The sequence below is a fragment of the Amphiprion ocellaris genome, chromosome 10 (genome assembly GCF_022539595.1).
Source record: "Amphiprion ocellaris isolate individual 3 ecotype Okinawa chromosome 10, ASM2253959v1, whole genome shotgun sequence".
NCBI lineage: Eukaryota > Metazoa > Chordata > Actinopteri > Pomacentridae > Amphiprion > Amphiprion ocellaris.
Genome location: NC_072775.1, coordinates 22154952 through 22180533, shown reverse-complemented (window position 1 = coordinate 22180533; position 25582 = coordinate 22154952). Strand labels below are relative to the sequence as shown.

The following is a 25582-nucleotide window of genomic DNA, read 5'->3' as shown; positions in this document are numbered from 1 at the left end:
TTTTCAGTCAAATTATATTTAGACTGCTAGTGTAAAAAAAATTATGTAGGCAATAGGAAAATCATTTAAGTTCATTGTCTATACCCATTAAAAAAAAATAAGGAAACACAAATATAAGGAAAATATGTTTGCACGTATTATTACAATAATATGTGTGCACATATTATTACAATAATATCCGTGCACTTATTATTAAACTAATATATGCAGATGGCAAGTAGGCTGAGAACCCCTCTTTCATAATAACACATACATAGTAAATAACACACATAGACTTGTATCAGTTTAGATATTTCTGCCTCCATGACACTGCTGCACTAAATGCAAGAGCATGCTTTTGTAGATCAATTCTGATTCAAACCTCCCACAAACCATTAAAATTTTTTTATTATTGTTATTATTATTTTTAAATTTGTATATTTAGCTAGCTCCAGTTATCACTTGATGAAATGTAGTTAAAAATAAATAAATAAATACCATCCACAAAAATAAAATTAAACATTTACATATAATAAAAGTTTAGTAAAAGTTAACTTTTTTTCGCATATACGGATGAGAACTATACTATAAACATCTGTTTAGACTATAAGTAGCTCAGAAAAGCGTTTGTATGTATGCACAGGTCTGGTTTTCTGTTTATTTCTTTCTGTTTATTTACCATTTGTCTCTCAACCAACCTCGGACGGATTTCCAGAGCGGAGCAGGAAGCTAATTAGCCGATGGGCCCGTCAATCATCGAGAGAGCCCGCCTCCAACGGTAGCAAGTTTCTGCTGTATCACCCGCGAACTGGACTCCCTGGACAATTACATATCATGTGCGTATATCCTGATGTTATATACTTAATATTAATGTGTTTGTCTTTACTTACAACCGAACTGCGTTGATTTGTGTCAGAAATTTACATGAAATAAGACCAGGAAATAAATAACTGAGAGCAGGTGCATGTCAACTACTGTTGGTTCTGTAGCGCTCGCAAGCTTTGGCAAATCGATGTTTATGTCGCGGTTTGTTTCATTTTCAAAGTGTTTGAAGGTGATATCAGTGAGTTTTTCTGGTGTGTAATGGCGACGTTAGATAAATGTGGATAAATTTTGTGTCTGACATCTGATAAGGTCGCTGTGGTCACAAACGGCTTTCACCTGTCGTCGTGATGTACCTTCTGTAACTGCATCCAAATGTTGCTAACTTAACTGCCGTTTAATCAGTGTGACACCTTAACTTATTAACGTCCTCTTTTGCTCAGTATTTAGGCTGTTTAATTTAAGTGTTCTTGTGATAGGCTAAATCCAGCACTGCTTTTATGAGAGGCATTTTTACGGCAGTGGGAAACGCTATTTGTAGGGTTTTTAGATTTGACACATTGTTTATAGTCACAAGCTGTTGTTTATTTTTGTGCATATATTTGAAAATTGAGGTAGATGAAGAACAATGCTCATATGATGATGACATTTCTTGAGCATGTAAAATAACTTGAATTTCTCTATTTTTAATCATCAGAATTACCTGACTATAGAACCCGTTTCCCCACGATGGCTACCCCCTCATCTGTTGGAGATAAACAGTTGCAGAGGATAATCAGAGATCTGCATGGTAAATAGTTGTTCACACATACAATAAACCACATATGTTCTGGTGCAACTTGTTTCTATGTGTACATTTTGAAATACACATACAATTGACTTTATAATTGCAGCATTTACATTAGTCATTGATTTATTCTGGAACCTTTGTGCACCTGATGATCTATGACTGATATAGATGTCACAGAAAATAATATATGTACATTCTACTGTCTTTTGGCGTCTATACAGTAATACGATCCATGTGTGTTAATAATGCTCTTACTCTTTATTTACAGACGCTGTGTTAGAGTTGAGTAAAGAGCACAAGGAGTGTGGTGAACCCATAACTGATGACAGCGCCAACCTGCACAAGTTTTTCTATAAACTAGAGTACCTGCTGCAGGTATGTTATTATATCGAGTACAGCAATCTCATTTAAAGATTCCATGTGGTGACTGTCTATTTTTATTGTGTTTTGTTGTTTTAAACTTGGAGGTGTAAATTAAAAGTTGTCAAGATGTGAAGATGACAGCAGTCTTTATGTACTCCTAGCATTTGAAAAACTAAAGACTCAGTGGATTACCTTTATTTTTGATGGAAATGCCACTGCAACGATGTGAAAATCCTTGGTTTTGGCACGTGTGGCTCATTTGGCTAACGTTACCAGTGACTTTCATGCTATATTCACAGGTCAAGGCTCAGAAAAAGTGTAAAGCTGGGAGACATTCAGAGATATTGTAATCTTTAAAACCAATTTGAAAGCAATAATTAAGGACTGGATGGCTCCTGTGTTTTCAAGACAGCTGTTTTGTTTCAGTGCAACCTAAACCCAGTCGGTGTTTACATCCGTTTTCTTCTCTCCTGCTCCCTGTGTTCACATATACTGCATTACAAAATAATGTTCTCACATATTTTTATGTTCCCATTGTCAGAAAATTGAAACAAATATTAAATACAGAGGGTCTTCGGTTTGTGACATCCTCGATCTACGATGTTTCGTTGAACGTCGGAACTGGTTAGATGGAACTAGTTGGCGAGTGGAGCGGACGAATACGTCGTCGTGCAACGCTGTAAGACAGCTTTGTTTACATTCACCAGGCATACACCACCTTGGATTGCGCTACATTAGCTAACTTTTTGCCTTTCATTATGGCTCCGAAGCATAAGTCAGACTCTTCTGATGGCAGTGCTTTGAAAAAAAGGAAAGCCATCTCCATGGAACTGAAATTAGATATAGTAAAACGCTGACGTTATAGAAACAGTGCAATATATTCTGTTGTCTTCTTGTAAAATGACTCATACATGCATGAAGGTCGTTGGTATTCATGACTTTTCTGAAGAACTGATCGCTACCGTGATGCACGTAACAGCTTTGTTTACATTTCCACCGGAGTTCCGACTTATGGCAAAAATCGACTTATGTTGATCTGCAGGAACGGAACTCCGACAAAAGTCGAAGACCTCCTGTATTGGCTTAAACGCAGCCTCATAAAATCACACATTAACCAGTTGTCACTTCATAGTCATTTACAAGCTCCTGATCTGCACCACTAAGCTGTGGATTTTCTTGTCATAAAGTTTGACAAAGTTACCATTCACACGAGTTAAAAACAGCGGCTGTGCCATTAATTTGGCAGTATTTCCATGTAAAATGGTGACTCAGAGAGAAAGAAGGAATAGAAAGTCCTGGCCTCACACATATACACACACATTCAGCTGTCATGCGATCAGCTATTATTCTCAGCACTGTCAGAATCAGAGACTCGGTGGGAGTCTGCTTCCTGAACGGGTCCGGGACAGCATCAGGTCATTGGTTTTCAGAGCTACTGACTGTGAAACAGCCACTTTTGACCACAGCTGAAACCAGGGGTCATGGTAAAATAATGATTTTAGCAATGATTAGAAAAACTAGAAGACACACTGTGATGACACGTGAGACTGTTATTACTTTACTGAAAAGGGGTACAGTTCACTATATGGGACCTTTAAAACTGATTTACAATTTAATAAGGTGATTCAGTTTGAATTTGAAAGTGACCTACTCTGCTTATGTGACCAGAGCTGCAACTAGTATTTTTCTGGATTTTTTTTTTTTTTTTTGATCAAGCTGCATATTGTTTTCTTCTTAAAATAGGTTTTGTTTTGTTTAAGTGACAAAACAAAACAAAAATCTTGATTTTATTGTTAAAACTATCAAAAAAGTTTTGAAAGTGTCAAAATATTAATTCTCAGTTGACACACTATTTGTCCAGTTCTTAATCTTTGTTTAATTTCTGTGCAATACTGGCGAGTTAGATTTTTTTCAGACATCAAAACTACTGAAACAAAACTAGATTGAAAAGAAAATATCTTTTTGGTCATAAAATACAACATATGACCAAGGGTTGTGAGTAAGTATGCTTGTCTATTCTAGAGGGTCAAAGCTGTTTAATTACTTAGCCACCCTTGAAGTTGAGACTATGGGTAAAAAGTAGGGGTCATAAGATGAACCACAGCTTGAGCCAGACTGAGGTGACACAGTGGGAGATCAGAAATGACACGAGGACCAACTGATGAGATTTTGGCCGTGATGTGGCTTGTAGTCTGGATCCATGGATTTGTTAAAGATTTCTGTATCAGTGCGAGATAGCGGCACGGCGTCACTGTAACTATGACAACAAGTGAACACTACGTCAGCTGCCTGCTGATGATCACATGATTGCGATCCTACTACAAATCGACCACTGCGGACTTCTCGGGGCTTATCCGTCTGACATTATACAACGACTGAGCAGCCTTGGCAGTACTGCGCTGTCTGAGTGCTTTTCTTGTTAGGTAATGTAATAATAAGGCAGTTTGTGTTTCTTAGTTCGACCAGAAAGAGAAGACGACCTTTCTTGGCCAGAGGAAAGACTACTGGGATTACTTCTGCGACTGCCTGATTAAGATCAAGGGAGCTAACGATGGCATCCGTTTTGTTAAATCCATTCCTGAGGTAATCCTTCTCTGCAACACACACACACACACACACACACACACACACACACACACACACACACACACACACGCACGCACATGCACACGCTGTCAGCCTCAGGGGCCTCAGCCCTGCTATGGCGTGCAACACATGCACATACATAAATACACAGTGACTGTGTAACCATGTAGCTAATCCTCTGGTCAGTGAGGTACAGTAAGACTTGGTGCTGCTAATTCAGTTGCTGTCTTACACCTGTGCAACCTGCCCTGTTTCTTCCTCACTTTTTTATCCTGGGAATTCACAGCGGTAAGCTTCATACCAGAGTAACTGTTGTTAAATTATTCCTAGTTTGTAGTATAATTTAGTTGTTGATTGTTTAAAATTTGTTGTGCCTGATATTTAGATGCTTTGTGGCTGAGTCCTCTAAAAATAGATTTCCAAATAAATATTTTCTTTAGTTTTTGACTTGTGATGTGTTGTCATACACAAGTTATTTGCTGATTTATTTTCTCACTGTCAACTAATGGTGAACTAGTGAACAACTAGTGAAGTGTGGATAATCTGATGTTAATTTATTACCAGAAATACGATGTGTGTAGACCATCATCTGTTTTTTTTCTGTGTCTTTCAGACCAGTGGGCCTTTCTATTATTGTAGATCTTAAAGAGTTTGAGGGTGATGTCATTGAAAACACTAAAATAGAATATACACATACATAATAACATGCTTAATTCATAATCCAGCACCCTGTTTTGTAAGTTGATTGATAATGCTGGGCTAGTGAATTATAGTACGTTGTAAGGTAATTTAATTTATCTGGCAATTATTTTCTCACTCAAATTAATGATATTAGGCCAAGGTGACATCGTCAAATGTCTTGTGTCATCCAACCAACAGGCCAATAGGAAGATATCTGTTTTGCTGTGATCTGTGACATGAAGAAGATCATAAAATCCTCAGATTTGAGAGGCTGTAAATAGTAAATATTGAGCATTTTGAATTGAAAAATAGCTGAAATGGAATCAGTAATCAAAATATTTGATACATTTTTTTTTTACTGATTTGTCGGATGTCGGACTACTGCTGCAGTGAATGTTCCATTCTTCATGGAAGACCCTGATACATGCAAGCTGAGAGAGTTAAATAATAAATATGCCCTGATTTATAAGGATGGAAGGACTGTGTGCCTCATTTTATACTATTTAAGCAAAACGTATCTGCGGGGTAAAGTTTATTCAGGAATTTACATGGGTCACTGTGTTTCCCTTTTGAATTCACACAGTTTAGTCCAGAGCATCTGGCTGATAATTAATTGTTGGAAACCTTTAGTATTCTAACTTAGAATATTGCCTTTTTTAAAATCATGTTTTCATTTTCATATCAAATTTTATTCCTCTTTACTCTTTTGTGTCCTGTCCATTGGTCACAGACATAAAGACATCTCCAGCTGGAGTCCTTCTGGTAGATCTCTGTGTCTGTTGTCTTACTTAAATCCTCCATCTGCCACTGTATTGGAGAGTCTGGACTTACACATGTACATTGTACATTTAGTCTCTATTCAGTGATGGCGTCAAAATGTAGTCATCCGTAAACTGAAATACAAAATAACTGGTAGCTACATTGACAGATGATTTGTCATTTAAGTTATTTTTCAAGTAAAGAAATAAAATTTCCTGGTTGCAGCTTCTTCAGTATGACTTTCTAGTTTACTCAGTGTTATATCAAAGTAAAATAACTATTCTCAGGTTTTAGAGTTTTGGTTGCAAACTGAAGATATTGTTCCATTCACATAGAAATTATTCAGGAAGTAGCAATCATGGTATGTTTAACAGTTGGAGCTGTTTTATACTGTGCACTAGAGGTGTACAATTACACAAAAGTCGTAGTTTAGCAAATACCTCAGTTTTAAGATCGTGTTTAGATGTGTTTTTGTTACAGTGAAAACATGAAATGCATTTTCATTTTTTTATTGAACTCTGGTTTACTGAATAGACTAGGGCTGTGTCTCTCAGAAAAGCCTGTCAATAATGCTGCAACGAGCTGCGATCTACTAATAGAAAATAGCATTCACAAAAGGAATAAGGCTAAATAAATATTCTATGAAATAAAAAAATATATATGTATTGAAGCGCAGAATTTTGAAAATTATTGTGGTGTTTGTTGTTGCTTTGGCTCAATCTGAATTGTTAGCAAGAGGCTGCTTAAATGCAATGAGGAGCTGGGTTTGCATTTACTTTTTCTTGTACCACTGATGCCCTCTCTAATTAGTGAGCTGGTTAACATACAACCAGGGTGATGTAAAAACTAGTTGCATACCTGACTGCAGTTGAGTAATGCTAGAAATTAGCTTCTGCTTTTAAATTGTCCATCTTTATTAGAGTTAACTGAACAACCACAGTGTTCCCAAACTGCAGACTTTAATGATAGTAGAGAGACTTAAAGCGCTGGTTGGTCTGTGTTCACAATAACTACAAGGAAGAAAATGGGTTTTTCACTTTGAGTTTTGCACACATAAAATTTTCTGTACATGTAGTGGCTGTGATCATTCGGTACACATGAATGCCAAATGTACCAAAGTGCAAATACATCTAGTGTGGTGGAAAAAAGTTTTCGGACACCCTTAAAATTTTACACACTCTCAACTATTATCATGAAATATTTGTGGAAAAATGTTTTTTGTGTTTCAAAAGTTGTGGCTGCATTAGACAAACACAAACAAATACAAATGACATTTTTCTTGTTTATTGTTTATAAGAACAGCTAACAAAGCTAAATTCTTGACAGTTTCAATATACCAGTTCTCAACATTGTCGGTATCAAAGTCAACAGATAACAGAGAATGTGTTCAAAACTGAACAAAAAGTAAACAAACCATAACATAATCAAATTAATGTTTTGTAGCCCTGCAGTAGAATTCTAATCCTGGCTGGCATGTTTCCCATGAGCCTTTCACACTGTTGAGGAGTAATCTTGTCCTGTTCTTCTTTAATTACTGCTTTTAATTCTTTTAAATTCTTTGGTTTCTGCTTTGAAACTGATCTTTTGATAATCCACCACAGATTTTCAATGGGGTTTATGTCCGGGCATTGAGCTGGCCACTCTAAGACCTGGATACTGTGCTCCTGCAGCCAAGTTCTACTGGCCCTGGATGTGTGACAAGAGGCATTATCTTGTTGAAACATTCAGTTTTGATCTAAACAGGATATGTGCAGAAGGGAGCAGGTGGGTTTGGAGAATGTTACAATACTTGACAGAGTTCAATGTGCCATCACATACAGTGAGATGACCAACACCAGCAGCACTCATGCATCCCCAAACCATGGTACTGCCTCCACCATGCTTAACAGTAGGTACTGTACATGCTGAAGATAATGATTCACCTGGCCTTCTGTGTACCCTCACATTAGCAGGAGGAAGATAAAGCTAGAAACTGGTCTCATCTGACCACAGAATCTTCCAATTCCTGCCTGTCCAGTTCTTATGTGCTTGGGCCCAACAACGCTGGGCTAACCTCTGTCTCTCATTGATCAGGGGCTTCTTGACGGCCTTGTAGGACCTTAAGCCATGATCTAAAAGTCAGCCACGTACAATGCAGGTGGAACACTGGACACCAGTTTGGTTTGACCACTCCTCCTGCAGCGCCTGTGATTTCATTCGGCATTTCAATGCGGTCATTTCGTGCTGAAGAAACCCTTGGATGCCCAGATCTTGGTTTGTCTTCCAAGCTGTTGGTTCGTCTGTATTTCTGCAGAGTGTATCCAACTGCTGACGGACTGCATCTGCACTTCCTGGCTATTTGGGGGCAGCTGTACCCTTCCTGGCTGAGAATCTGTATCTTCAGGCTGGTTTCCTGCATGAGGTTCCTTGTTTTAGCCATTTTTGTCTCTATAGTACTTTCAAATGTGCTGGCTTTATATAGACACAAAGCACAGCAACAAAAATTGTGTCTTTTAATAAAAAGCAGGACCTTCATTAGTGGATCACTGGTACTAAACTGACCCAATACTCCAAATTTCTTATGTATTTTTATGGGAACAATTAGTTTTAAACAATTTTATATACATTTTAATGGCTTTTTTAGGATTTGTTTAGTATTTTGGCTGTGACTGCACTAAAAGAAACTACACTTGAAGAACTAAGAGTAATTCTTATGTAATATTTCACAAATGCATGGGGTGTCCGAAAGCTTTTTTCCACCACTGTACCTCTACGCCCCAACTTGGGACTAGAAAAAACAACAATACTGAGGTTAGTTCACTTTGCAGGGAGATGGTGTTATTTCTCCGGGTATGAATATTGTAAGTGTGACTGCACACTGAAGTGTATATTTTTGTGTCCTCAGTTGAAGACGTCACTGGGGAAAGGAAGGGCGTTCATCCGCTACTCACTTGTTCACCAACGGCTGGCAGACACACTGCAGCAGTGTCTTATCAATCAGAAGGTCACAAGGTCAGAGAACACATCAACACATACATTTATGCATATTATCACATTTGTTTTCTTGAAGTTGCAGAGATGTTTGTTGTTTTATACTTCAGTGCGTTGCTGTACTGTTTTTTGGTGTTTTTTCTCAGGAAGTGTGAATCTCCCTTCCTGATTTATGTTTTATTTCTGTTTTGTAGAAAACACAACAGCCATACAGCTTAACCATAGATACCTGCTGACACTGCTCACTTCCTGTCTTTCATGAAGTCAAATGTCAGTTTTGTTTTTGCTTTATTTTACCTTTATTTAAACCAGCGTGGTCGTTTGAGCCCACAGTATTCTACGAGAGTTGGGATAGTAGGAAAATTCAATACATTCAGTCACACACTGTTGGCATATGGTGTTTCTTAATTGCTAAGTGTGAGTGTGTTAGATGCTTTGCTCAGGTATGGGATCGCTTGGACATCTGAGTTATCCCAACCATTCCAATTCCTTTTTTAAAGCACAGTTGTTTGTATTTACATGCATGCGTACCTGCTTTTATTTTACTCATGTCCAGTGAGTCAGCAGGATGTCAGCCTGCTCAGCTCGTGGAAGTCTCAGACACATATGCTCTTAGTTGACTCAAACTGGAGAAAGACTCTGCCAGTGAGCCTGTACTGTGAGATCAAAATTGCAGAAGTGGAGGAGGCAGAGACTATGCAGAGCTTTTACAGGAATTAGTGTGGTGTCGTCTTTGAATGTAGCATACTTAACAAAAAACAGAAATAAAAAAAATAAATATAAAAAATTCTTGGACTCTTATTTGGCAGTTTGTAGTGACTTACTACACTTCCTAGGAGCCCAGCCATTAGTTTTGATGTAGTGATGTCCCAATCAAGTTATTTTGTCTGTGATCCAATCTGTCCACTGAGTCCTAATTTGATATAATTTTCCTAAATAATACACACTTCAAGTATTAAAGTTATTCATATCAATCCAGTGTATATGCTTGCCAACTGTAAGGCACTTCAGTGGGCTTAGTCTAAAATGTAGTGTCAAGAGTTTAGGGTGAGTGTAGCTACACAAGCTCCAGACGGTGGATACTTCTGGTTTTGATGTAGTATTTGGATGCGCAACCAAGTGGAGCTTATTACTGTTTAATACTATAGTGACCTGAGGAGGTAGTCACTCAGACTATAAGAAGTTCCATCATGTTGGCAAGCAGAGAAGCATTGTGATGGTTTAGCTAGCAACAGGCCACCATGGTAAAGACACCTGTGATGGTTAACGGGCTCTAATCAGAGCTCATGTGTTTGAGACAATGGTGTTTCTGCTAGGACAGTGTTTCTATACACCAGGGCCCTATGCAACAAAACTACCTTTGTGCTTGACTAGAACAAGAATATCAGTACAGGACAAATATCTGCTGTATTTTATTTGTTTTATTTATTGAGAACGCTGCCAATTATTGATAAAGAAAACTATTAAATATTTGCATCCCCAGCACCCTGCCACAAATTGTTCTCTGTCTTTCACACACTTGTATGACAACAGACGTAAATAGAGGATCGGGGCTTAGGTTTGTGCTGATACCAAGTAGTTTAAAAAAAATGCGCTGTTCAGCACTGATCCAGTCTTTGAATTTGGATCGGGATATTCCAAGTGCTGTTTTTGAGAACTTGTTAATGTTGAACAGAGCCACACAAGCTGTTTTACAGTATACTTTACGGACATGAGAGTGGCATTAATCTCATGATCTAACTCTTGGCAGGAGCACAGTTAGGGGTATTTGTTAAAATTACAACTTCCTAATCGCTTCATGTATCATTTGTGATTATGTGCATCTGAGTACACCTTGTGTCTCAGTGCAGTTCACAGTAAATACCCACCAGATATTCTCAGGTAGTCAATGATCAAATCAGCTCAGTAATAGAGAGATGCAGGCCTTAATTTGGGATAGTGTCATATTGGAGCCAGTCCTTTATTTCTAATTTCTGCTATTGTCCCGTTAACGCAGATTGTCCTCCATGTTTGCCTTTTGTTTCAAGATATGAGTAAGTGTGATTTTTTGTTGAATGTAGCTTTAGAGTATGACAGAGAAGAAATGACTAGAATTAAACAGAGTAATTATATGTTTTATTGCTATGACACTTCAGTTTCCTTGCATGCAAGCATTTGAGGTTATTACTTCCTTTCAACACAGTATCATTTTAATCTTCCTGTTTGCTTTACAAACAGAATGAATAGTATGTTGTCAAATAAAAAGAAACATGTGTCCTTCACAGTATTGTGTTTTATTTTTGTTTGTGTTATTCTGACACAGTGACTGGTATTATGCCCGGAGTCCATTCCTCAAGTATCACCTCACTGCTGATATAATCAACCATCTTTATGAGCTCAACCAGATCCAATTTGATGTGGCGGCGAGGGGTTACGACCTCGATGCAGATTGGCCAAAATTTGCAAGGTAACCAATGCCTGCAATTGTCTGTTCACACTTCAACAACTATCAGCTTTTGTTCTTTTGCTGGAGAAAAACAAAACTTGATTCTGAATTTTAAAAATGTATGGAAAATAAATATTTCTTCCGCCTTGGGGGTGGAAATTATCAGTAAAAGATTATTAAATGCGGTAGAAGTAGACCTAAACCACGTTCTGATAAGGAAGAACTGGAGTATTTCACAACCTGAGGTAACACTTAATTATCTTATCACCCTGCACATTCACAGGTCTTCTGTTTTTTTTGGACAAGTATATAAATGTGTGTGGGCGAGAGCTTGTGCTGACAGTGTTTGACTGTTGATTATTGTTTCTCACATCAGCACCTTTGTGAAACTGTTGCACACTCTACTTATACACAGAGAAATCTCCCTGGCCTCATCACTTTTTGTTGTCCATTTATTAAGTTTGATAAATAAGGTTGCTAGATTGTTTTAATGTATGAAGCTATAATTGCAAAATTGCTGATTTAATATATTAAAAAAAATAATTTAAAAGTACGTCTTTTCAAGGCTGTTGTTTGAGACAGTAAACCCCCATTCTTTTTGTAGTTTGTTAGCTGCAAGGGCCTCAGGGCAAATTTATTGTGCTTGTCATTTCTAACAAGTAGCCTGAAATGATTTGAATGCAGTGCACACACGCACACATACTTTGTTTTGCCATGTTTTTTTTACATTCATAGTGACTAAAGGGAAACCGTTTCATTGCAGTAATTGTGACGAAATATTTAACGTTTGAGTGGCTTCTAGTTAGACGCTTCCTCCAAGTTATTCAGTTTCACGTGAAGTCTGCTGAATAAGACCGACCCAGTGCAGTATATCAAGCTTATTTAATACGTCATTGCAGTATCTTTAAACCTTGAGTCTGAATATCAGCCGACAAAATTCTTCCCTCCTTTTAGCAGATTCAAAAAGTTGATTACAAGTGTTTTATGTGAAGAAATACAATCGTGTCAATTTTTCTACTATTGTATTTTGGGTCTCATAGCCTTTTTTTTTCCCCATTGTGACATGCCTTTGTAAATCTTGGGAAAGTTTTTAATAAATCTGTCACATTTGGTGCTCATTGGAGAAATACTGGCTCAGTTGGTTCACTGTTGATTAATTTTATTTAAGCCTCAGCCTTTTTTTCACAATGTGATAGTATTTGGATAGCAAGTCAGTTGAACACACAAACAGGTGAAATTGGTCTTTCTGTGCAGTTGTAAAGTACAGACAAGGTTCTATGTAATTTGAGTTATATTTCTATTACTAAGGTCATAGTTAAAAGTCAACTACATAGTATTATTTTTAAATATCTTGTCCGAGTCTTTTGCATTGTTCCAAAACATATTAAAATTAACCTTTTTGACAGTATCAACAAAAACATTATTAGCATCACTAAAGTAGATGTAATGTCAGAACAACTGGATTGCAGGAGACTCTAAAGTTACTTCCTAGTAAAATAACCACAAGTTGTAGGTTTTTACAAGTAAATAAATATTTCAGTTTAAATTTGACTCTCATCTGCTTTACTAGTTAAGGAAGTTAATCTGGAAGTCAGCAAGCACATTTAAACATCACTGTTCTTTAATATTGCATAACTTCGTGCTTCCTTCTTGCTTCTTTCTGAGTCAATCATTACTTGGTGTGGTATAGGGTCTCTGTTTCCCTGTAATTGCCAAATAACTATTGCCAAATTACGCAGTTCCTGCCAGGAAATTTACTTAAAAATTCTGAAGAAATGATGGCTTGTTTTAAGTGTTTTATTTGGGGAATGTAAATCATCTAACTGAAGTATTCTTCCTCTTAATTTCTCTGAGTTTTTGTTGTCCTGGTTTATGTGACCCTCACATTCAGTATTTCATCATGTCAAAGGCGAACATTAGGACCTGGCTCATCAGCTTACCTGTGGAAACCTCCTAGTCGCTGCTCCAGTATCAACAGCTTGGTTAGCAGCTATTCACATTCACAGGTACACTATGCATTATGTGTATAGATAAACTTTCACAACAGTTTGGTTAAGCGTGACTTTTTACATCATCTAACTAGTGCTGTCTTTTTGTATGCACTGCCCAGGCACAAGAGTGTCTCCCCGTTCCAGACTTGAGTCACAGTCTCCTTGGTGAACTGGGAGAACTGGGGGAACCTTCTTCCAGCAGCAATCTAGATAATCTCCGCATTGAGCTTGACCAGTCAGAGCTCAGACAGCAGCAGCTTTTATTACGGGTCCAGAAGTTAGGCAAAGAGGCTTCTGAACTGAAAGGTGTTGTCAAAGACCTTCAAGGCCAGTTATTGGCTCAAAAGTCTAGCAATCCAGCATCTACAGCATCACAAAGTAACCAAGAAACAGGTAATGAGGAGAGAATAAATCACCATCAAACCTGTAGGGAATCAATAAGCAGTGAACTGCAAGACAGGCTCACAGCTGCTGAGGACAAAAATATGGAGCTTCTTTCTAAGTTAGATGAGGCTCTTAAAGAAAAGGGACAACAAACTGCAAGCTACTGTGACTCAGCCTGGAAAATTCAGGAACTCCTGGATAAACTTAAGACTGCGGAGGAGGATAGACTGGTGGCAAAGAGAGAGGCTGAGGACAGAGCCAGGCACGCTGAACGCCTGTCACAGGAACTAAAACTCAGGGAAGAAGAGCTAAGGAACAGTGAGGAGAAGTTAGCCGAAGTCAAAGCTGGAGCCCATGATGAGCGAGAGGAGGCAATCACACGGTTGGAGGAGCTCCAAAGTGCAGTCGGTCGAATTCAGGGGGCGCTGACTTTAAAAGAGAAGGAGACGGGGAACTTGAGAGCTCAGCTTCAGGATCTGCAAGCCTCACTGGAGTGCAGGGAACGACAGGCAGAGGAACTGAGGAAAAGACTGCAGGAAGAAAGAGAGGAGGTAGAGCAGAGATGTAGTATGAGTAGTAGCCACAGTGAGGAACTCGACAGCCTGATCTTAGATTTAAGAAAAACTCTAAAAAACAGAGATAAAGAACTAGCTGTTAGCTCAGAAAGAATCAAGCACTTAGAGGAGCAGTTAGAGAAGCTAAATGTTGAGAAAGAAACCCTGAGCTTTCAACCTAATGATGATCAAGTCCCTTCCTGCAATGAAACAGCAAACATTGAGGACTACAAAGCCCAGTGCAGCAATCTCAAGGAAATAAACACTAAGCTATTACAAACGGCTAGAAGGAGTGAGGCGAGCATTACAGAGCTGACTGAGAGCAGGGCCAATTTGTTAGACCAGCTAGCTTCTTTGAGGGCCTCTGAGGAACACTTAAAAGGTAGAGTAGAGGCTACAAAGATAAGTGTGGAAGACCGAGAAAAGAAACTTTTAGATGAAAACCTGCATTTGGAGGAGAGTGTCCAAAAGATGATTGTCCAGAAGGAAGAATCAGATGCAAAGTTAAAGAAATTAGAGCATGAGAATAAGGAGCTTTTAGATGTTCAGTCCTCATTGAAAAAACAGTTAGCCACAACACAGCAGGAACTGGACCTACTCACTGCCAAAGCTGAGAAGTTGGACAAGAACCTCACAGTGTCCCAAAGAAGCCAAGCAGAGTTACTTGAAAAGATCCAGGAAACTGAAACTAAGCTTAGAGACCAGACTGTAAAATGTGGCATTCTGCAGTCTCGAGCAGAAGAGCTGGAGCGCAGGGCTGGAGAGCAGCACGATGAAAAAGGAGCTGCAGAGAGCAACGAAAAAATGCAGAAGCTTCATGATGAACATCAGAGTTCTTCAGTAGAAACCAAAGAGGCCCCATTCAGGCTGGTTATAGCTGAGGCTCAACTGGAACTCAACTTAAGGGAAGTAACCAGGCTCCAGGAAGAGGTGGTGGAGCTCAGGGCTCAGCTCCTGGCTGGTACTGAGGAGAGGATGAAAGTTCAAGCATTGCAGGAGGTGACGGAGGCCTCCAGAGAGGACCTCCGTGTTTTAGCAGAACAACTGAAAGCCCAGGTAGAGGAGCTGAACCGCCGGCATGTGGATGAGATTCTTCGATCTCGAGAGCGTGAGGAGGCTCTCATCCGTGAGCGTGATGGAGAGGCACAGGCTCGAGCAGGCCTGGCTGCAGAGGTGACAGCCTCCAGAGAGGAGCTTGATAAACTGAAAATACGTTACGAAGCCCTGTGTCTGGAGAACAGTGAGTCAAGGGAGGCCCTTCACAGAGCTAACACAGAGACTGCAGAACTTGGCGTGCATGTTTGCATGCTGACTGCTGAGAATGAGGAGGCTCGTCTGCGCTGGGAGAGCCTGTCAACAAGGCTGCAGGAGCTGGAGGAGGAGGCCACTCAGGAGGCAGAGAGGCTGAATACCTGCATGGAGCAGCTACGTCAGGAAAACCAGGAACTCCACACTCAGCTCCATAATGATGAGAGTCTGTTGGAGTCCAAGCAGAAACTGCAGACAGAGCTGAGCAAGGTCCAACAGGAGGCTGAAGCTGTGCAGGAGGCTAGCCAGGAGGAGGTGCAGGCACTCCGGTTCCAGCTCGCCAGCCAAGCCATGTGCCATGAAAACCAACTCCAGGTCAGACATAAATACTTCAGTGTGTCTGCATGTACTTCAGCATGTTGCAGTTGTCTTCCTGCCCTAAACATTTTTCTGAAACATTATATCAACACGAAGTCTGCTTTTTGTAATCTCACAAACCTGATTTCCACAGCTTGATATCACTCAGAGAATGTTGGCTTCTTGTCCATGTATGTGGAAATACAGGTTTAATCAGCTCTTTACAACTATGTATGTGCAGGACAAAGTCTTCACACAAGGAAAGTAACTGGATGAAAGGAAAGCTTAACCCTTTGATGTGCAGTGTGGGTCAGGAGATACCCATTTTCCACTGGATTTGGGCCACTTTTGACCCATGTTGTGCATCAGAGTGTTAATAAACAGGACAACAGATGCATTCTCTTGTTTAAAATAACTTCACCTGAAACTGCACTGCAATTGATACTAACATTAAGTAGCATCAAGAACTCTAAATAGGTACTTACCATAGAACTCTTGGTAAAAATTCAGACACGTTCATTAGACAAAGTGTGTCAGGGTGCTACAAACACACAAGAAACAAAAGTCAGGAAGCAGCTCTTCAGTCACTAAATTAAGTCTGCCATACTTTAAACATAAGCAGCTAGATGAGTTCATAAATTACTGAAGTTGGTAACTTTGGTGCATGTACACACACTGCGAGATAGTTTTTATGTTCTGCTCTGTTTGTATTGTCAATGCTTATTAACAAATGTACTGTAATGTCTGAATTTCAATCATGGTTTTAGTCGTGAGTGTGGTGAATTTGTTGTTTCTGTTCTCATCCAGACTGTCAATCAGGAGTTACAGGAAGTGAAACTGCACCTGGTGACTGAGCAGGAGAAAGTAGTAGGCCTGGAGAGCAAACTCAAACAGCAAGAGGTGAGAGGATAGCCTGCTATATAGATTTAACCCTACTAAAAGTTCTATGGCCTCATGAGAGCAAAATTTGGCTGTTTGGTCATGAGGCATATGTTGCTGATGCTAAAAGGGGTGAATTAAAACAACAGATATTGTACTAGAGTGGCCAAGTTCGACTCCAGGTCCATGTGTACCCTGACTGAGCTTGAGCAGTTCTGTAGTGAGAAATTTTGTGTCTTGATGTGTAAAACTGTTGAAGACCTACAAACTCAATAGTAATTTCCTGCCATGTAAATATCGACTACAAGGGTTTGTGTGTGAAGTATTTTGTTCTAGAGTTCTAACGCATTTGGATTTGCTGTATAGAAAATGGTATCACATTGAAAATCACTGAAGGACTTTCTGTATTACTGTCACAAAAGCTACACTAAACCAATCTTGTTGAAATGTGGTAAGGTTTAAATTGTGGTCAACAAATTGACGTGGTTACTGTACATGACTGTGCTGTACATCCAAAGTGGTTTTGGACAAGGAAATGAAACTCGTTAACTGGAGCATTGGAGGATGATGCTGTAAAAAACTGCACGTAGAGTATGTACACTTCTGTCTGCATTTTTTTGCATCTGGAAGTGATAAATGAACACATAAATTCGAGTTCCATTGTGTATATTGGCAATTGAAGTAATCAAAATGTTATGGTCACAAGCATAATTCACAAGGAACCAGAAATAATGTCTTGCTTTGCTGTACTGCTTGCAGGCTGGAAATCAGAGACATTGCCAACAGATTGAGGAGAAAAACATCCAGATGGCAGAGTCTGAAAATCTCATCCAGCAGAAAGAAGACGAGATAATCCATCTGAAAGGGAATTTATCAAGGTGAGATGCTGTATTCACAATCACACATTCTGGACCAAATTTAAGCTCTGTGATGAAACCTTTTTAATCTTGAATGTTTAGATCAGAATTTTGGCATTTGTGTTCTTGTGGTTTTTAAAAATGTAGTCCAAAAATACATCTGCATGGAACCAATCAAAGCTAGCTGAGAGTCTTTGTGTTTTTGGGCATCTTGTGAATCAGCCTATGCATGCAATATCTGCAGGTCTGAGGAGGCCCTAGCTGTGGCTCAGCAGGCCTGTCAGGAGATGGCTGAAAATCTACGGAGAGTCACACAAGACAAACAGAGCTTTGATCTTAAGACAGCTGCTGAACTTGATGATCTTTACCGTACCAAGATCAATTTGGAGGAAAGGCTTGTGGAACTCATCAGGTATAAACATTCTTTCTGTTTCCACAGTTTTTCTCCTTTTTGTTGCTTTTTTGACTTATTGTTGAAATACACACATATTTCCCAATTAGGATGGTGAGACATTGTTCTTTCTGTTACCTTAAGTTTCTGAGGGTAACACGAATACACTTGATTGTGGATTGTTGATTCTGCAGGGAGAAAGATGCACTTTGGCAGAAGTCAGATGCTCTGGAGTTTGAGCAGAAACTGCGGGATGAGGAGACAGAGAGGGACATCAACTACTGCCTTGGCTGTCACACACAGTTCAGCTGGTGGTTCCGCAAGTACAACTGCAGGTCTGATCATCATCTGTTTATTAAACAAAAATACACATTACATGGACAACCAATAATTGCACTGTTACTGCTGCTACTTTTTAACTACACCTTTTTCTGATTGTTAAAGCATGTTTTCTTCTAGGCTGTTGTAGTTTGGACTCTTAAAGCAGTCACCACACCAATTTACACTGTGCAACACAACACTTACTGTAGATTGTTGTCAATTATGCAAAACATGTATAAAAAAATTAATTAATTCCTGACTACTGCCAAAAGAATCAAACTGAATTGAGATGAAGAGAGACAAATGTCAACAAAACTGTGTCACTGGCATCCACAGAAATGTTATTTCTCTATTTCACTTCTCATTTGGACTTAAAAACTAACTCAATGGTTAAGTCAATTGAACTGTATGTGAGCAGTCAGTTGTACTGTGAGCTGAGTGATCTACATTACAACTCAAATGCAGCATCATAGCAAATCTGTCTAAATCAATAAGTAAATGTTATGATGTGATACAAACATATTAAGATATTTAACACATTAATATATAATAATAACTCTTCTGTGGATATGACAACTTTGCAGTGTTGTAAGAGCCATGATTGACAATAAAAAGGAAAAAAAAGGCTGTAAACAACATAATAGTGATGCTTTTTACAAAAACAAGACACAGACCCAATGTTACAGCAAATCACTTTCAACCTCATTTCACTGGACTCTGGGAAATTCAATCACTCTCCTATACTTGCACTGAAAGACTTGTGCCACAACATTCTCCATGTAGATACTGTTGACTTCCTCAAGATAAAATATTTGATCTATTGCCACATGCATTGTTTTCATCTACAGTCTAATGAAAAATGGCATTTTACATTTTCAGTATGTCCCCATATTTTGCATATCTTCGATATACTAATTCATCTCCATAATGTTATAAACTAATTTTTACTCGTACTGTCTATCAAAATCATATTATGCCTTTCTTCCAGACTGTGTGGGCGTCCCTTCTGCTACTACTGCTGCAGCAACGCAGTGAGCACTCAACAGGGTGGCAACAGAGAGCGCTGCTGTAGGGACTGTTACAACCAGCACAGCGCAGTAGTTGAACGCCACCCACAGGAGGAAGTGACTCACAGCACACCAGGGACACCGTTCAGCCGTTTGCTGCAGGCTGGCCGAGCTGTGGCCGGTGTTTCAGGTGACTCATTATCTCAATCATACATGTACACACACAGACACACACTCACACACACACGCACACACACACACACACACACACACACACACACACACACACACACACACACATACACACACACACACACACAAACTGCAGGAATGTGTCAAAAGGTATTTTCACATTTACTTAAAATTGTGGATGTGCAGCAAGAGTAGAGTGTAAAGTGCAGTAATTTACATATGACATTATGGTGTTTATTTCCCAGGAGCAGATGAAGGCGACAAGCTGGACGATGGTGTTTTTGACATTATCACAGAGGAGGAGGTGAGCTGCGTCTACGACAGCGACTCCCTCTCTTTTGCCACCGCCTGCTCTCCTGGGCATGGACAGCAGGGGGCAGCACAACTGTAAGTATCTCACGTATGCAATTACAGTTGTCTGAAGGGGGTATACAAACTGACACAAACACAGTCAGCAACAGGGATTATGAACCACAGCATGGCAGATTAATACCAAGCACAAAATCAGATTTCCTGTTTACAACATACAACCTCTTGAACAATCTGTCTAGCCATGGATCACACATATCACAACTGTGGAATTTTTTTGCAGCTGTGAAAAGAAATTCAGGAGCATGATCATAGCAAAGATTCATGACAATAAAACAAATTTCCCCCATTTTTTATTTCTTTTTTTACATTTGTATCTTTGACCATTTTTTAAATGCACTGTCTATAAAAAATGAAGCTAATGCCCTACACATGCACAACTATATACCTTTGCGGAATGTACTGGAAGTTTTCATTTTGTGTTCGTATATGAATCAGTTATCTGTGCAGTAAAACATGTATAAATGTAAAATTTGCGATTCTGATTAGGAGCAACAGTGCCAGTGCAGGAGACCTCACAGCAGAGGAAACTGATGACCTCAGTGCTGCGGTTCAGGATGCAGAGATCTGCCTGCTGAAGTCTGGAGAACTCACGTGAGTTTCATATTAGTGAAAGTTACTCTGGAACACCCGGAGTGTGACCGAGTCGTGTTTACAAGGTCACAGACTAGGGCTTTTAATTTCTTGAGAATTGTCTCTCGTATTTTGTGGTGAAACCGTAAATTAAAAAATGGGAAGTGAAACATGGAACTAATACATGTGTAGCATGACATTTTCCGTAAATGTTGCATGTTATGAGTTCCACAGCTTCTGTTCCTCTTCTACTGGAACTTGAAGTAGGTTGTTTTTTGAGTACAGAAAAAGCTTTAAGGCATCATCTCAGCAGGTATCTACCTCGCTGACGAGCTGCTGAGCCACTAGCTAAATCCTTGCACCAAAAATGCAGAAAATGTACTGCAGGATTTCACTGCATCATTTCTTCATGGTGATGTTATTTTTTTTTACGAGTTGAGACATTTGTAAACAATCACCTTATGAAATCATCACACACTTGCAACCTAGAGCCCTATGTTGTGCATTTTTAAAGAGAGGCTCCACCCATTTCACACTTCAGAGCCTGTACATAGGTCTTGGGCAGTACTACATCATATGTGAAAAAATATGAAGGATTTTGTGGCTCCTATTGAAGTAGCCTGAAATATATTATTGTCTGTAGTTTGAAAATGAAAATAATCTGGAGTGTGGCATTAGAATGAAGGGAGCTGGAACCTCGTTCCATGTTTCTCCTTGAGGCTAGCAGCTCAAGGTTACTTGCTAACTGCAAGATAAACTGCAGTTAATCTGACGACTGGATCCATCATATGGCTTATTGAAAGCACATTAAAAAAAATCTTAGAACAATTTCCTAGATCCCAAGGTAACCTTTTCAGATTGCTTTTTCATCGAACCAGCAGCCCAAACCCCAAAGATCTTCAATTCAGTAAAATGTTAGACAGAGATTAGTGGCAAATTCTTAGATTTGAGAAGTGGTACCCATTAAACATCGATCAAATAGTCAATCAATTGACAAAATGTTTTCAACTCTAATAGAATACACTAAATTTCATAGAAATACAGCAACTTAAGTAGTCGAACTTTCTTTATAATGTTGACTGAATAAAACAAGTAATTAAAACAAACAGTATCAGATGAATCTACAGTGAAAATATATGTGAAATGCAGCACTACAGTATTGTAAGCTGTCATGTCTTATTAACTATGCTCTAGGCTCTCTGCTCACTTCACGGTGGACGACATCTCAGGGTTTGGTGACAGCTCCAGAGAGCTCTTCATCAAGTCCAGCTGTTACAGCACCATCCCCATCACCATGAGCAGTCCTGGTCCCACCGTCTCCTGGACATTTACCTCTGAACCAAAGAGCATCTCCTTCAGCGTGGTCTACAGGGAGAGTGCAGAGATTCCTCTGGAGCATGCCAAGGTGAGACACCAGCACATGCAGGAATTGCAACACATGCAAAGGATGTACATCCAGTACTTTAATATCTATCTTTAGTCCATCATGTCATGAGAAGAACGAGTGCTCTGCCTCGGCCTGCTGTCAGGGTTACGCTGTATTGTGTGACCCTTTCAGGTTATGTAAAATGCTGGATGCCTACAGAATAATCTGTGAATTATTTAGTTGATATTCCTTGAATGATCAAGTAGAAAAAAATCTTTTTTTTTTTCTGGAGCCCTCTATGAGGAGCAAACACCATTTTCCCTTACAGAAAAAGAAAAATGAGTCAGGTCAGGACCGTCAGGGTGATGATGAATGTCACCAAGCAGTGACCGTTCTGCGCCCTTTCAGCAGAGCAGAATCTCTGAGATTCGTCAGGATTTAGATTCAGTCAGCAGATTCAGAGCTGGATTCAAATCTGAGAAAACGTGTTGAAAATGTGCCCCATTCCTGCCTCGTGTTGTGATTCTGCCACTCTTTCAGATCTGTATACAAAAATATTTCTCTGCAAATGTTTCAACGAGGAATGTCAGCTATGATTTCTTTCCTTTGCCTCTGCAGGTTTTGATCCCACTGACCCGCTGTAACTCCCACAAGGAGACAATACAAGGGGAACTGAAAGTCAGAAATCCTGGAGAATACACACTTATCTTTGACAACTCATTCTCCAGGTCAGTCAAAAACTGTTTCTGCATTTACCTCAAAGTTAAGCAGGAAGTAGCAAAACCAAATATAAAGCCGTCTCTCTCTTTTCTGTTAATCAGATTCATCTCAAAGAAAGTGCTGTATCATCTAAGTCTAGACAAGCCTGTGGTCTACGATGGAACTGACCTCCTCTGAACGTGACAGAAGCAGGACAAACAGGTGTAAAACTGACTTGAAGCTGTGGATGTTTAAACTCTTGATTCAATTCAAGACAAATAGGTCGGAGTTCTCTTGTGTTGAGCAAACCTCAGTGAAAGTTGTTTTAAAAACAACTATCTTGGCTTTGTACTCATTTGTGACTTGTTAAACAGCTGATGAATTCTCATTGTCTATAAGCTGAACAAAGGCTGAAAACAATGAAGGAAAACTGTTACACTACTGAATGTGAGCATGCACTACCTTTTATACCAGCTAGTTTAAATTTAGGGTATCGATCGTTGCTATAAACTAACCAGCCGGTGATTACCTTTTCGAATGTGAAGAACCTGTGTGTGCTCACACACGTGGCACACCAGATGTAGCTTCTGTGGGCTTTTTTGTGGCATCTTTAAAGAGGTAAAACTGCATTTTTGATTTATTCTGAGGCTGAGCTCTTTGTTTTTGCTTTTTGACCCGTCTCTTAAGGTAAGACTGCTGTTGTTACAATAGGAGGCTCTCTGCACCATGACAGAAGTATTTTGGATATAAAGCGGTTGATACGGTTCAAATCTTCTGTCACTGTGTATCGTGACATCCATATTTCTTGTAGTTTAATAAATTACCTAAAAATCAGTTCAGAAAGCGTTCCAGGCAGGAATGTCTGATATTAAGCTAACTAGTGAATTAACCCTCTGAACTCCAAGCGGTTTCTTTGCTCCTGTCACATTTTTTCCTCACTGTTCGCTCATTTTCCACTGTAATATAAAGTCATGCACCTCTATGGAAACAGGGTTAGAAGTAGCGAGAAGTCAGAAATGTCTTTTGTGCGATATGACACACTTGCACATCGATCATAGTAAAGGAAAGTATTGAAAGTTGAATTTCTTAGATTAATGGTCAGCATCTTCTTTGATGATTCATCTTACAAAAATTGAAAAAACATGGACTCAACATGTACACATTTGTTTCCAATGTTCCAGTTCTAGAAGGAGTGGTGACACTACTTACTATAGATATTGTATTACTGACATTTTTATTACGTCTGTCAATTTTGCCATGTGACTGTTGGTTGCTGCTGAATCACCAATAGCTTCACAGTTGCGACAAGAAATGCGGAATTTTTTTATTTATTTTCATTTTTCACAAAATTCTGGTCAGAGCACATGGTTTATTATTGTCATTTTTTTGAAGTCAGCAGGTTTGGGGGTTCAGACGGTTAAATAACTTACTTGATTGCAACAATGATATAAATAACCAGCATTGTTCCCAACAGTCTAATATACACAATGTTAAAGAAAAATCTGCTATTGTATAAAAGGTACAGCAACCCTCCAACAGCTGACAAACAAACAGTGGAAGGAAGACATCTAAGCGTTGGGGGAAGTAATTTTCACTAAAATTATACTTACTTAATTCTACCATTAACAAACCATTCAATCTAACTTAGTGTTTGAATGGACTTTTGTGTTTTGCTGTTGTAGAATGAGCCTTTACTTATGTCCAAAGCACATACGTTATTCTGCTAAGTTCAAGCCCAGTACACTTATCTTTATACTTGTTGCCTTTTCAGCTGTTAAAAATGAGAAGAAAGGGATTTGTTGCATTACAATCACAATAAAGCATAATTGGAAGAAACAGAAATTGTGCTAAATCTGCCGTACCAACCCAGACCTCAGCTTTATTTATCTCCAGTCAACAGACTTTAATTCAGTGCATTGTCTCTGATGGTTGCAGTTGACGACAGAGAATAATAAGGGTACGTGGTTTCTATGCATGAAAACACTAAGAATGTGCACAGGCTTCCCAACTTTATCCCTGAAGGGTAAAAAGAGGAAGCACATATTGAAATGTAAGTTTCAGTGCTTTAAATATTTAGTTTTTATTTCACTTGAATCATCAACCTCTGTGGTTTTTCATTAAATTTAGCAAAGCTGTGATTGGTCTCATGAAGCTTTTAGATGAAGAAATAATATTTTTATTCATAGAATAATTTTCTCAATTGAAACTGATGTTTTTTTTTTCTTTTTCAAGCTGTTGCTGTGTAATGTTCTAAGTATGATATTTGGGATGTGACCCTATTGTCACCTGAAGTGTGTACAACCTGCAGTGTGTCAAACAGAAAAAAAAGTATAAATATCAGCCTTCTAATAATACATGTACAAAAATAATTTAAAAATGTAATAATTATAACACTTTTATACATTTTTTTCTTTTGTTTTCTTATATGGACCTTTTATTTCATGGATTCAACATTGAAAGTAACCTAATTTTTCAATCCGTAATCCCTTGAGTGTCTTAAAACTGGCCATTTAATTATTCTGACTTGAAAATCGCTGTTTTGCTATTTAACAATTGACACATTTTCCAAAATGTCTTCCATCACTGTAAACCCATTTTGTACCTGACAGGAAGAACACTAGGAAAAATGCTAATGACACTTTTTATACATATCTGAAAAAGAAGAGTGATGTTTGCCAAATATATTGGGGGAAATATATTTGTCTGGTTTACTTTTCTCCAATGGGAGTCTCTGTTTAAAGACATTGCAACATGACTGCTGTGTAATGCACTTTTGAAAGGGCTTTTTGTTGCTTGTGTCCTACGAGCCTTTGTGCCAGTTCATGAATGGTTTTTCTTTTCTTTTGTATGTAGTGAGTGTGTGATTGTAGATGTTTACTGCTGGATTTGCCAGAGGGAAGCTTTAACTCTGACCTAATCTGTACAATGACAATGTTTTATGAAGTACCATTTACAGACTAAATATTTATAATAGAAATGTGTATGATTATAGATGAATAAATAGGAACTGTGTGATAAA

At 38.8% G+C, this 25582-nt stretch overlaps 1 protein-coding gene across 3 annotated transcripts; it reads left to right on the top strand.

Moving 5' to 3' along the window:
- The first annotated feature begins 701 nt into the window (after nucleotides 1-701).
- On the top strand, nucleotides 702-25582 carry LOC111570414 (FYVE and coiled-coil domain-containing protein 1-like). Of its 3 annotated transcripts, none has more exons than XM_055014633.1 (18): nucleotides 702-815; nucleotides 1499-1591; nucleotides 1860-1966; nucleotides 4412-4537; nucleotides 8865-8971; nucleotides 11253-11396; nucleotides 13285-13381; nucleotides 13486-15927; nucleotides 16717-16809; nucleotides 17548-17666; nucleotides 17890-18057; nucleotides 18231-18371; nucleotides 19346-19554; nucleotides 19808-19943; nucleotides 20415-20519; nucleotides 21693-21903; nucleotides 22483-22592; nucleotides 22686-25582. In XM_055014633.1, exons 2-18 carry the CDS (start codon nucleotides 1531-1533, stop codon nucleotides 22759-22761), a joined length of 4452 nt encoding a protein of 1483 aa, XP_054870608.1. In that variant the 5' UTR covers nucleotides 702-815; nucleotides 1499-1530; the 3' UTR covers nucleotides 22762-25582. The 3 variants fall into 3 exon arrangements, with proteins under 3 accessions (XP_054870608.1, XP_023128933.2, XP_054870609.1); XM_023273165.3 differs by having other exon boundaries at nucleotides 19802-19943; XM_055014634.1 differs by lacking the exons at nucleotides 702-815; nucleotides 1499-1591; nucleotides 1860-1966; nucleotides 4412-4537 and adding an exon at nucleotides 4742-4828 and having other exon boundaries at nucleotides 19802-19943.

Bases quoted from the DNA above. Each gene is read 5' to 3' on its own strand.
- LOC111570414 (XM_023273165.3), top strand. From the start codon at position 1,531: ATGGCTACCCCCTCATCTGTTGGAGATAAACAGTTGCAGAGGATAATC. The intron at 1,967-4,411 runs GTATGTTATTAT...TGTGTTTCTTAG, and splicing joins AACTAGAGTACCTGCTGCAG to TTCGACCAGAAAGAGAAGAC. The intron at 16,810-17,547 runs GTGAGAGGATAG...TACTGCTTGCAG, and splicing joins GCAAACTCAAACAGCAAGAG to GCTGGAAATCAGAGACATTG.